The sequence below is a fragment of the Equus quagga genome, chromosome 8, assembly GCF_021613505.1.
Source record: "Equus quagga isolate Etosha38 chromosome 8, UCLA_HA_Equagga_1.0, whole genome shotgun sequence".
NCBI classification, from domain to species: Eukaryota; Metazoa; Chordata; class Mammalia; order Perissodactyla; family Equidae; genus Equus; species Equus quagga.
The window spans coordinates 78,294,675-78,306,807 of NC_060274.1; the positions used below are offsets into that span (position 1 = coordinate 78,294,675).

Genomic DNA, 12,133 nt, shown 5'->3' on the forward strand with positions numbered 1-12,133 from the left:
TCTGGAACTATCCGTTGTTCTTGTTTCTAGTTCTGAGTGAAACTTGGTATAATGAGTTGACTGCTTCAAATCTTTTTTGAGGATTATGTAGGATATAAATAAAAATTAATAGATGAGTCACCTATGCATATGAAATCATGTTTTCACCTATGCTTGTACTTATGCGTGTGTGCATATATAAATGGACCTGACTAAAAATAGTTAATTTATATATTGTTAATTAAGTTACAAACTTGATAAAAATAAGTTCTAGGGAACAAGGCATACTGCGGCATGCATTATATATAATTTTCTTTGAAGTTAGTTGAAAGCCATATAGAAATATATTATCAAGACATAGAATATGGTCAAGGAGATAATGAGAGTTTTGTTTATAATGGATGAAGATTGTCTTATGAAAGCTTATTTTATGTTATATGTAGAATTACAAGCTGGTATTTAATGGTAATATACTTATCAATTCATTCAAAGTACTCAGGGTTCAATGATAATGATGGTGTGTGTATGGAATTTGTCATTGCTACTAGAAATTAATATATCATAATGTTTTAGCCTTAAATTTGACAGGTCCTGACAACTTTTTTGTTTTGATGATAGGGAAGTTTTGACAAGTGCAGTTAATATTTAAGTAATTGACTTCCCACTGCATGAGAGAGTCCCTGTATCATCAGTTTGTATATTTTGCTGAGGAGACTTGCTTTCACCAAATGTTGTTGACGCTTTTATCTGCTCGTACGTTTTCAGACAAGCATTGATAATTGGACTAAAACCCAGTGGAGACAGATTAATGTGGAACAGATGGATGTAGAGCTCAGAAGGTTTGCCAAGGCAAGTTCCATAACTGTCTATTACAACAATTTATCTTTCTCGGCACCACCTCCTTCCATCTTCCCTAACCTAGTAACGGGTGTTTCGGGCTGTGTGTCCTTATTTACTTCCAACAGGATGATATGAGCAGTATTTTTTTCGCTCTCAGCCAGTTGCACTTCTAATCAAGCCTGCCTTTCTGTGAATGAGTGGATAAAAGCATATTAGGACTAATGAATTGATGAGTGGCAACAATAATCATGAGCTTCCTGTGGCTGTCTGAATAGAGGGCAACATGAAGAGTATCAGGGCTGAGGGCTTAGGCTTATGAAAGATTTTGAATTTCTTCATTGACAACCATAAGCATTTTGTCTCTTCAAAAGTACCCTTTGGTTCTGGAATTTGGGGTGACTAATTGGAGAATGCCTCTTGTGGATTTCTGTGGAATACTATGATCTTTGTTCTAACTACTTCCTCTGTATCCCAAGGGAGCTCAAGATAACAGACCTGGGCTTGTTGGAATCTGGTGCTTTGAGGTATAGTCCTCACAGCCATATGCCCTCTGAAAGGAGTAGAACCTCTTTGGATAAAGCCAAAATGCCTCGCCGTGAAAGACAGTTAAAAAGCGGCAGGGTCTTTGGCCTTCTTCTCACCTCAGAACATCCTTGCCCCGACTCAGTTCCATGCTCAACTCCTACCAGCTCTTCCCAGTTTTTTCTCTCATAATGCTGTGGTCCCATGGACCCTAACTAAGAAGTCCCATCATTCTTTTGTCATGAGGTCACCGTGTCTCGTTTCTGTGCTCATTCCCTACTTATCTCCTCAACATCGGATTATCCCACTTCAGAGAGACAGTTTGACCCACACTCTCAGCTGAAGCTTTTTTATTTTTTTAAACAAGTGGCTTTGTCCTTTTCTTTCTGCTAAGATTGTTGTTTTATTATGGGTTTTCTCATTCACATTTTTGATGTTCCATGAGCCAAGAACACAGCCAAGTCAAGAGCCCTGTCTGACATGTCTTCAAATGAAATATTTAAGTTCCAAGGAACAATAACTCAAAGGTAACCGACGTTTCAAGGCTACCATTTGAAATCAGGGCTTGAGAGGAAGGTCTTAGTAATCCAGATAATCTCAGTTTTCCACTTAGTTATGTTTCTAGAGGAAACACTCTTGATTGTACATTTCCTGGAAACTCTATTACATTTACTGTCCCATGGGTTTCCTCAAGGGACATCCAAGTTAGAGCCTGTGAATAAGAAACCAGTGTACACGAGCAGCTTGTACGTAGTGGATTCGTAATGTGTGTGAGAGTGAGTGGGTCCTTTTCGGTGTCTCTGGTTTCAGTCCTTAACCTAGCAGCTTAAATGCTTTTATTCTCTTCCCTAATCCAAGGAAATATATATTGATGCTTTCAAAGGAGGCAAATTATAAAATGTATTCTATCTGGGAATCTGTTTTTTGGTTTTTTTTTCACTTTTCTTTAGGAAATCTGGTCACTAGACAAGGAAGTCCGTGTCTGGGATGCTTATGCAGGCCTGGAAGGCATGGTGAAGGACATGGTGACCTCACTGAGAGCCGTCGCAGAGTTACAGAGCCCTGCCCTCAGAGACAGGCATTGGCACCAGCTGATGAAGGCTGTTGGGGTGAGTTTCCCGGGTCTCATTGGTCGAATGTTCTTGTGACTGTGAGGTGTTGTTCCTTGGTTTACATCGTTCATCTGGGATGAAGTGGGATTTGTGAAGGGGTCTCTGGTCACATGGGAGAGGTCGAGCTCCTTGAGATGGGATCCTCAGACTGAACCTGCAACGATCCTAGTTTTAGCCCCCTGCTATGGACTCAACGTTCCCCTAAAATTCATCAGTTGAAGCCTAAATTGCCAGTGTGATGGTGTTTAGAGGTGGGGCCTTTGGGAGATAATTAGGTCATGAGAGTGGAGCCCTGTGAATGGGACCGGGGCCCTTATAAGGGGATGAAAAGACCAGAGCTTTCCACTCTCAGACACGTGAGGATACAACAAGAAGACAGACGTTTGTAAACCAAGAAGAGGCCTTCACTGAGAACTTGATCACGCTGGCACTATGCTCTCAAACTTCCGGCCTCCAGAACTGTGAGAAATAAATATTTGTTGTTTCAGCCACCCAGTCTATAGTATTCTGTTATAGCAGCCTGAACTCACTAAGACCACCTCCGTTTTATTGTTTTTTACTATTAAAATGAAAGGGATGCGATCTGCTCTCGTACATCAGAGGATCTTGTAAGGATCAAGTGAGATCATGTGAAGGCATTTTATAGGGTATAACATGGCTGCAAAGAATCTTACTATTGTGGAGACGATCAGAGGGTATAGAAATGAATTGAGGAAGAGAGAGAATTCTGGAATCATGATCCCCCCGCACCATTCATTTAATAGTGGTGTGGATTCTTTTGATGGGTTTGAGTTTATTGCAAAATATAAAATGATTTTTCTCATGCCTCCATGCCACTTGAGGTTATATTTTCTTGACTTTCTACATCCATTTAAGAGCAAATATACCAAGCTTAGACTTTATTTGTCAGGGAAGGTGACCTTTATGAGTTTAAAATAGGTAAAAGGCAGTTTGATGTGTGTATTTTCTCAAGGCACACATTGTGCAGAAAGGCTCTCATGATTTGAAGACCAAGTTTGAAGAGTGGAGAAACAGAGGAAAGGGGTTGCTTGGTGAAGTGGGGATGTCCTGAACTTTATTGGTCCAACCTTAACACTTAGTAACCCTGGGATCTTGGGCAAGTTCCCTGCTCTCCATATCTTAAATGCCCCTTCTATGAAATAAAAACAGTGCTATAATGCTTCCCAGGCATGCTTAGTGAATAAGTTAGAGGTAAGATTCTAAACAGAGAGAGACCTAGCATGTAGTAAGTGCTCAATAAATGGTCCTTGAACCTGCTATCGTTATAATACTTTCCACAGAGCCTCTTAGACATTGTATATTTAGACTTTGTAATGGATTAATTTATTCATCCAGAAAAGTTTTATTGACTCTCTCAGTATGCAGCAGACTGTGTGCCCCACTCTTGCTCCCTCCTCACATTTCCTCCAATGAAATTTCTCCTCACTGCAGTCTCTAGCCTGTATCATGCCTTTCTGCAAGCTAGAAAAAGGCACCTTCTCTGGCAGATCATTTTAGAAGAAGCACTTCCTCCAGGCTGTCCCGGGGCATCAGAGCAGCTGCTAGATTCAACCTCCAGTTGTCACCAGGGCTGAGTGTCTATGTTCAGGCACCAACTGCATAACTAATCAGAGTGGCCCCATGATGCATCCCGGCTCATTCTTTCTCTAAGACAGAGCTGGCTGCCTGGTCCCTATCAGCTCTGGAGCGAGGTCAAAAGCGATGCAGAGATAGGAGACCAGCTCATCTGGTTTGCTCTGGATTTTCCACGTTTTAGCCCTGAAAGTCTTGCATCTCTCAGTCCCGGGCCAACAGGGATATGGAGTCACCCCACGCAGAGAGGCAGATGGCAACAAGCAGTGTTACAGGTTGGGGAGAGCCAGGGAGCACTGCAGCCTCAAAGAAGCGGGGGCTGGATATTCTTAGCAGCAGTGAGAAAGGAAATGGCTTTCCTGCCGCCACAAGGAGGGGTCAGCTCTTCTTTAGTGAGGGACATGGATGAGTTTGGGCACTTAGCAAGAGCTGAGAGCTTCTTAGCTATTACTGGGGTTGGTGGGGCGGGGGAGTCAACAAGATGGCGGGGAGATCAATATGAATTATTTTTTCCTGTGGTAAATATGAATAATGACACTATGAGTAAGAAGAGTTTTTGCCAAAGAACTAAGATTAAATTAGTGCTAAAACTAGGTTAAATCACGGAACAACTGGGAGTTCTGTTCAGTGAATAGAGTACGTTAGGAAGAAAAGACAAATGAGCTACTCCCTGATTCCTGGGATTTCAACCAAATTATAATAAATGAACAACGTGGTTCTCTTTAAAAATGGGTCTTGTGGCAAGGAGATAAGAAATGAGCTGACAAAGGAAGGATATGAAACAAAAGAAACTAGTGTCGTGTGAATGTGGCCTCAGCCTTGGCCTCCCCTTCTGGTGGGTGATGCCTCAGTCATTGTGAGGTAAGAAGCAATAGCTTTGATTGTCCCCACCTTTCAGAACGAGATGGACGAGATGGACTCAGCAGCTGACTTCACTCTATTTGGCTATGATTCATTCCTCTGGCCATTAGGTAAAAGGAAGCATTAATATATGTAGAATATAAATTCTGCCCTTTTTTCTTCCTAATTAGGTCAAATTTTCAATCAACGAAGCCACAACTTTGGCCGATTTGTTAGCACTGCGGTTGCATCAAGTGGAAGAGGACGTCCGAAGCATTGTGGACAAAGCTGTGAAAGAACTGGGAACTGAAAAGGTGTGGAGTCCGCGGGCTGCCTCCTGTGCACTAGCACCTAAGCAGACTCAGAGGGCCTCAGGCCTGGGGGTGGAGACACAGGGGTCCCAGTTTGTTCTCTGCCGCTGGTTAGTGTGTGACTTGGACAGGAAACTGAATCCTTCTAAGTCACAGTAAATGTGTAAACCAAGAGGGTTGGCCCAGTTGATGATGACAGCGGAAAACTTTTTTCATTTACTTTGTAGCAAGCACTGCTCCAAGCACCTTGTTGTTATTAAGTCGTTGATTCTCTGTGGTAGGTAATTTTATTCCTATTTTGCAGATGAGGAAACTGAGGTACGGAGAGGTAGTTAACTTACCCTGCTTCACACGGGGACTGGGCTTCGCATTCAGGCGTTCAGAGCACTGTCTGTTCCTCGAGCTGATTCGTAGATGTCTGTCAAAGCTGTGCCTTTGAAGTCCCTTCCTGCTCTAGCATTCTGTTTCAGTGAAGGATCTGAAACTTGGATCCAAAGGAAATTTGATACTGGTGGGATGCTTCTTCCTTTTATGTAATGGAATCCATTCTCTAAACCTCATCACCGTAAATTATTTGGAGGAAAAAAAATTAGGCCTATAATATTTGATATCACTGTTTTTTAAAAAATTGTAAAAAGTTTCTTAAATTCCAGATTCATAGCCTGGATATTGGCCCTAAGTTAAACTTCTGTGCACTTAACTTAATGCCGTTTACTAGGTTATTGCAGAAATCAGTCAGACCTGGGAAACCATGGAGTTCTCTTACGAAGTTCACTATCGGACGGGCATTCCATTACTAAAGTCTGATGAACAACTTTTTGAAACTCTAGAGCACAACCAAGTAAGATTGATATTTTTATTACAGATTTTTCTCTTTTATGATTTTAGACATTTTCCAAGTTCCAATACTTAAAATTTATTTATTCGTTCATTGGGTGTCTGCTTGTACCTAGCTCCAGGCATGGTACCCTGTGGGATCAAAAGGTATGAACACTTGTTCTCAAGGAGGTTGCATTGAGCAGGGAGACAGGTAGAAGGGCTCCAAGGGTCTAAGAAGAGGCAGAGGCTCTTGATGGGGAGGGTGAAGGACTCAGGGAGGGCCTTGTAAGGTGATGCTGCTTGTGCTGAACTTTGTTCAACAAAGAATGGCGGTCAGGAAAGGGGGTTACAGGCAATGGAGGCAATGTTGGTAGCATCTTGGAATGCCAGAAAGTACCTGCCATTCAGAGGTAATTTTAAGAGTGTAGTTTCCTTAGAATATAGCTTTTTCTTTATGGGAATAATAAAAAATAAGGCTGGAGAGGGGCTGGCCCCATGGCCGAGTGGTTAAGTTCGCGCACTCCACTGCAGGCGGCCCAGTGTTTCATTGGTTCGAATCCTGGGCGCGGACATGGCACTGCTCGTCAAACCACGCTGAGGCAGCGTCCCACATGCCACAACTAGAAGGACCCACAACGAAGAATATACGACTATGTACTGGGGGGCTTTGGGGAGAAAAAGGAAAAATAAAATCTTAAAAAAAAAATAAAATAAAATAAGCCTGGAGAGACAGTCCAGAGCACAGCATATATGGTCTTGAATTCTAAGGTTGTGAGTTGGCCTCTCTTTGGACATGAGAGATAAGAAAGATAAAAGATAGAAACTATTCAGAGGAAATAATAACAGTAGTGTTGTTATTATTAGATATAAGGCACTTAGGAAAAGAATCTGAGCTACAGAGAAAGCGCTCTATTATTTTAGAGTGAGGGACGTTTATGTAAAGGTGGAAAGTCAGACCCAGAGCTCAGCATGGAGGTTCAGTCTAGAACTGTAGGTTGGGAGGTCGTTGTTGGTATCTTGACAATTGATAAGCTAGATAATGAGAGGTAAAGAAGATAGGTCGACTGAGAATAGAGCCTCGGAAAAGGCTGCATTTGGTGAACAAGAGGTGGAGACATAAAGGAGACACAGAGAGAGTGGTCAGCAAAATAGTAGAAAAGGGATATTGCCATATGATAGAACCTATGGGATAAGTTTTTCCCCTAAAGAAGAGTCACATGTCATGGAAACAATGTAAGTGTCCATTGATGGATGAATGAATAGAAAAAGGTGGTATATATACACCTTTTATTCAGCCATAAGAAAGAAGGAAATCCTGCCTTTTGCGCTAACGTGGATGGATCTTGAGGGCATTAAGCTAAGTGAGGTAAGTCAGAGAAGGACAAATAGTGTATGTTCTCACTGTATATGGAACTCAAAGCTGAACTCAAAGAAACAAGAGTAGAATCGTGATTGCTTGGGGCTGGGGAGTGGGGTAGGTGAGGAGATGTTGGTCAAAGGGTATAAAGTTCCAGATATAAGATGAAGAAGTTCTGAGGATCTAATGTACAGCACGGTGCCTGTAACAATACTGTATTATATACTTGAAGCTTAAGCGAGTAGATCTTAAATGTTATCACCATACACACACTAAAAAGGTAATTGCGTGGGGATGGAGGTGTTAACTAACCTTATTGTGATAACCATTTCACGATGTATGTGTATCAGATCATCATGTTGTACACCTTAAACTTATCAAATATTATATGTCAATAATACCTCAATAAAGCTGGGGGAAAAAAAGAAGAGTCAAATGAATTAAATACTTGAGTTGGAGGCGAATGAGGAAAGGCTATTCTACTCCATGACTTTCTGAGATGTCAGTGTGAGAATGGTTGTAAGTGCTGGCCACACTGCATGGTGTAGGAGCAAGCCTCGGTGCTGAGAGAGCTGCAAAGCTTGGTGATAAACTGAAGGGGCAGGAAATGGAAGCTGGAGGGAAGTTTATTATATTTTTTCATTTGTGGAAAAGGAAAAAAAGACCCACACTGTTGGAATGATTAGTAGGCCAGGATGAGGGAGAGTGAGAGAGGATGAAAGAATGAAGTGTAATTCCTAAAGCTGCGTCCTGGCTCACAATACTTTTTCCTGCCTACAAAGAGATGCATAGTCGTCTTGTAGGCATTAGTATTAAATGCAGTTGCTTATATTTATCTTTTCTCTTTTGGAAAAAATATTAATATGAATATTTAATGCCTTTAATTCACTCATTTAGCCAGTACTTACTGAATGTCTGTTCCACGTATTCCATGCTGGGGCCTAGGAATTCAGCAATGAACAGAATAGGTATGGTTCTTCTCTCGCAGTACTTACCCCTTTAGCTGTTGCTTAAAATTGTTTGCCTTTCTTTCAGGTTCAGTTGCAGACTCTGCTTCAAAGCAAGTATGTGGAATATTTCATTGAGCAAGTCCTAAGCTGGCAAAATAAACTAAACATAGCAGATTCAGTCATCTTTACTTGGATGGAAGTCCAGCGAACTTGGTCTCACCTGGAAAGCATCTTTGCTTGTTCAGAAGATATTCGAATCCAGCTTGTGAAAGATGCTAGAAGGTTCGATGGAGTAGATGCTGAATTTAAGGTTTGTAGAAGACAGTTTTCTATCTTAGCAAGGTTTTCCAAACAATACGGAAATCTTGTAAAGAGACATGATTTGGGGTATTGTATTTATGATAATGTATTTTTGCATTTCAGGAAATGGGGGTCAGGAAACTTGTTCTGTGAAGGGTCAGATAGTAAATATTTTTAGACTTGCAGTTTTATATGGTCTCTGTCACAATTCAGTGCTGCCACTGTAGTGGAAAAGGAAACTTAGACACTGCATAACAAGTGGGTGTGGCTCTGCTCCGATAAAACTTTGTTTATAGACACTGAAACTTGAATTTCATAGAATTTTCCTATGTCACAAAATATTATACTGCTTTTGATTTTTTTCCAACCAGTTAAAAATGTAAAAACCATTCTTAGCTTCGGGCTGTACAAAAACAGGCAGCAGCCAGATGTTTCCCATGGGCCGTAGATTGCCCAAGCCTGCAGGTGGGTAGAGTCATCTTCATTAGGGAAAAACTGAGGAGGAAAAGCCAGTAACAAAGTAATACTATCAGTTATTTGTTTGTTTGTTTCCTAAGAGCCATAGAGAACCCATGGAGATGTACACATACTAGTGATAAATGATGTGAGAGACTTTCAGCAAAGAATAATGACTATAGCTTTTTATATAGAAATGGGGATTAAATATTTTCTCCTTTCTGCCTAAAGCAGAACACCCAGAGGAATTCTATTTTGTTTGACTGTTAAGGAGGAAAGAACAGATAGATTGTTTAGTATTCATCTCATCTTCATAAGTGAACGTACTCTTTAAGATTCTGGGTTCTCTCTCTCTTTATTCTTTTTTTTTGTTTGGTTTAGAAGAGAGAAATTCTATGTGGACCCAGGATGGTGGTTATGCCCGTCGAATTTATTTTGATAAAAACTATGTGGTTATACTTTGTTTTTGGTCTTCATCTAAAAGTTTAAAAACAGAAGTGAACAGACATGGTGTTAGATGTCTTTAACTCTGCTTTCTCGTAGTTTGTTTGTTGTTCGTTTTTTAATTCCCAAAATGGATGAAAATTTCATTTCTAACATCAGTGGCTCCATGTTGTACTTTCACACAGGAGTTAATGTTCAAGACAGCTAAAATAAAGAATGTTATAGAAGCAACATGCAGACCTAATCTCTATGAAAAACTTAAAGATTTACAGTACAGGTAAGAATAAAACTATAAAGTGATCAATTTGTTATAATTTTATGAGATTTCTTTCAAGTCCCTAATAGTATCTAACATCATGTTATTGTAGGTACAACCTCTACTAAATTATTTTATAATTTTACTCATGGTTGTCTAGTGGCCTGGTACATATTAGGTGGTGCATAAATATTGTGAGCTAATGTAAATAAATCCAAATATATTTCTGTTTTCCAAAAGGACTATCATAATAGTAAAATGAGAATATCTTATGGTCAAAGGAATCAACAATGGTTTTATCAAGCTATCCTGCAAATATTTATTAAGCATCTACGATAGACTGGGAACTGGAATTGTACTGTTATTTTAAGTCCTTTATTTTGTTTAATTATCCTAGAAATTATCTTTAGAGAGCATGTTTGTACTTTTGAAATCCTTATCTTAAGAGCCAGTTGTAATTTTCGCACATAATTCTACAACAGCTAGTGTCATAAGACTTCTGGCTTTTGATTAAAAATGGGCAGGTAAGCCACTGAAAGAAGAACTTCATGCAGAATTGTGATCACTTTTTATGGCGAGGTAGAGGAGAGCGCTAGATAAAAACATATATAAGCAAAATTATTTCATAATCTGGAAGTTTTTCTGAGATAAAGTTGGCCATAATTTTTAAAGGGTGAATTTCCACAGGAGTTAATTATTTCATAGTCAGTGATCTTTGAGGGTTTTGAGGCTCTGCCTATGGGTCATCTCTGCTCTGCTTAGAACGATAAAGTAGAAAGGATTCTGGATCTCATGACTCCTCTGAACACCAGAGAGAGTTGAAGCCACTTGTGTTTTGTAGACATTCAGTGGGAAAAGGAAGACCTTAACCCAATTACATCTTAACTAATGCATTTTGTGCTCAGGTTGAGTGATGCCAAACCTAGTCTTCTCCCTGCTGATTAGGAGTGTCATTAAGAAAAGTGATGAGTGACATCAACTGAAGTCTGAGCTATATTTAGCCTCAACTAATGGTGTGTGTGTGTGTGAGATCTCCTCCCACTTGGCATGACTTATATATTAGTCACAAGCAAAATGATGATGTCAGAGAGGAGAGAGGCTGCCTGTTAAACAGTGAGCTTATTGTAATGAATGGACAGATGAGAGGAGCTGGATTTTGTTTTGTTGATGTTTTAATAACTGAATGCACAAGATATGCTTAAAAAGATTTTTCATTCATGTAGGCTTTCTCTTTGTGAAAAAGCTCTTGCTGAATACCTGGAAACCAAGCGTGTGGCTTTTCCGCGCTTCTATTTCATCTCTTCCGCAGACTTACTTGACATTCTCTCAAAGGGAGCTCAGCCTAAACAGGTAATACTTTTTGAAAGTCTCATATTATACTATATTAGCTAGAAAATGTCAGTTTCTCTATCATTGTCAAATGCCACCTACTGTGTCACGTGTTCCAGAAGCTAGAAAATCTGCAATAAAAACTCCTAATTCAGCAACAGAGGGATGTCAGAGGCGCTACAAAAGGAACTAGAAAGGTAACCGCCTGGTTCTCAGTAAAGGGAAAAGATATCAAATGTACACGGCTTGGGGCCCTGCAAGAAGGAATGGAGGAAACATTGGCTCCAAATCCCCTAGAATTCTGGGGCGAGGGCTGGAGCATGCATTGCCTGGTTTGCTTTCCTAGGGGAGAGCAGGTCACTAGGAACAAGATCATGGCTGATGTCTCCTTGCTACAACCTTGACTCCAGAGTAACCTTCGTAATTAATAAGTTGGACTAGTCTTCAGAGCTCTCAGACGTAGACTGGTATAATTTCAAGCTCATCCTCTACCTAACCCTCTAATTTTCCCCTACCTGTACAAAAATAACATACCGCCTATGACAATATATGAAGCAAATAAAAGCAGCTGTTACATTTTGTAATCTAAGAGCTCAGATCAGAGACAAACTTTGTACAAATCCCAAAGCCCTGCTGCCTTTAATCGTTTAGAGGATGTCGCCTTTCACTTACATCTATTTGTTTGTTCACATCCATTTAGATGGTACAGTTGTTACAGCTGACACAGGCGCTTGCTCCTACAGTCGACTGTGTGTAAGATTACTTCACAGCTGAAGGTTGTGCTTTGTCGTTGTGGATTTGTGTCCATGTTCCTTCCCTAGATATTTTTATGCCATCATTTTTGGAGTATGTGTCTCTTCATACTACAGTTTCCTAAATTCTGCTGTTTTTTTGGGCATAGTATTTATCTTGATTTTTTTCTCTTTCATTCGTCATTTCTCTTTGAACATAATTTGGTTGGATGGCTATTCTTGCTGTTGATAATACGAGTGCAGTCTTGCTATTAATAACAGAGTCATTAGTCA

General features: G+C 40.2%; 1 protein-coding gene across 6 annotated transcripts in view; it reads left to right on the top strand.

The window, feature by feature from the left end:
- Nucleotides 1–12,133, top strand: part of DNAH11 (dynein axonemal heavy chain 11) — a 295,116-nt gene that overhangs the window by 62,149 nt on the left and 220,834 nt on the right. For all 6 annotated transcript variants that reach the window (XR_006889759.1, XM_046669559.1, XM_046669561.1 and 3 more), the window contains exons 22-28: nt 745–828; nt 2,292–2,450; nt 5,078–5,200; nt 5,916–6,038; nt 8,409–8,633; nt 9,709–9,800; nt 11,003–11,129. Coding sequence is in view for 5 of the 6 variants with exons in the window: in XM_046669559.1 (XP_046525515.1) it covers nt 745–828; nt 2,292–2,450; nt 5,078–5,200; nt 5,916–6,038; nt 8,409–8,633; nt 9,709–9,800; nt 11,003–11,129 (933 nt within the window). In the remaining variant the exon portion in view is untranslated. The remainder of the gene's footprint in view (nt 1–744; nt 829–2,291; nt 2,451–5,077; nt 5,201–5,915; nt 6,039–8,408; nt 8,634–9,708; nt 9,801–11,002; nt 11,130–12,133) is intronic.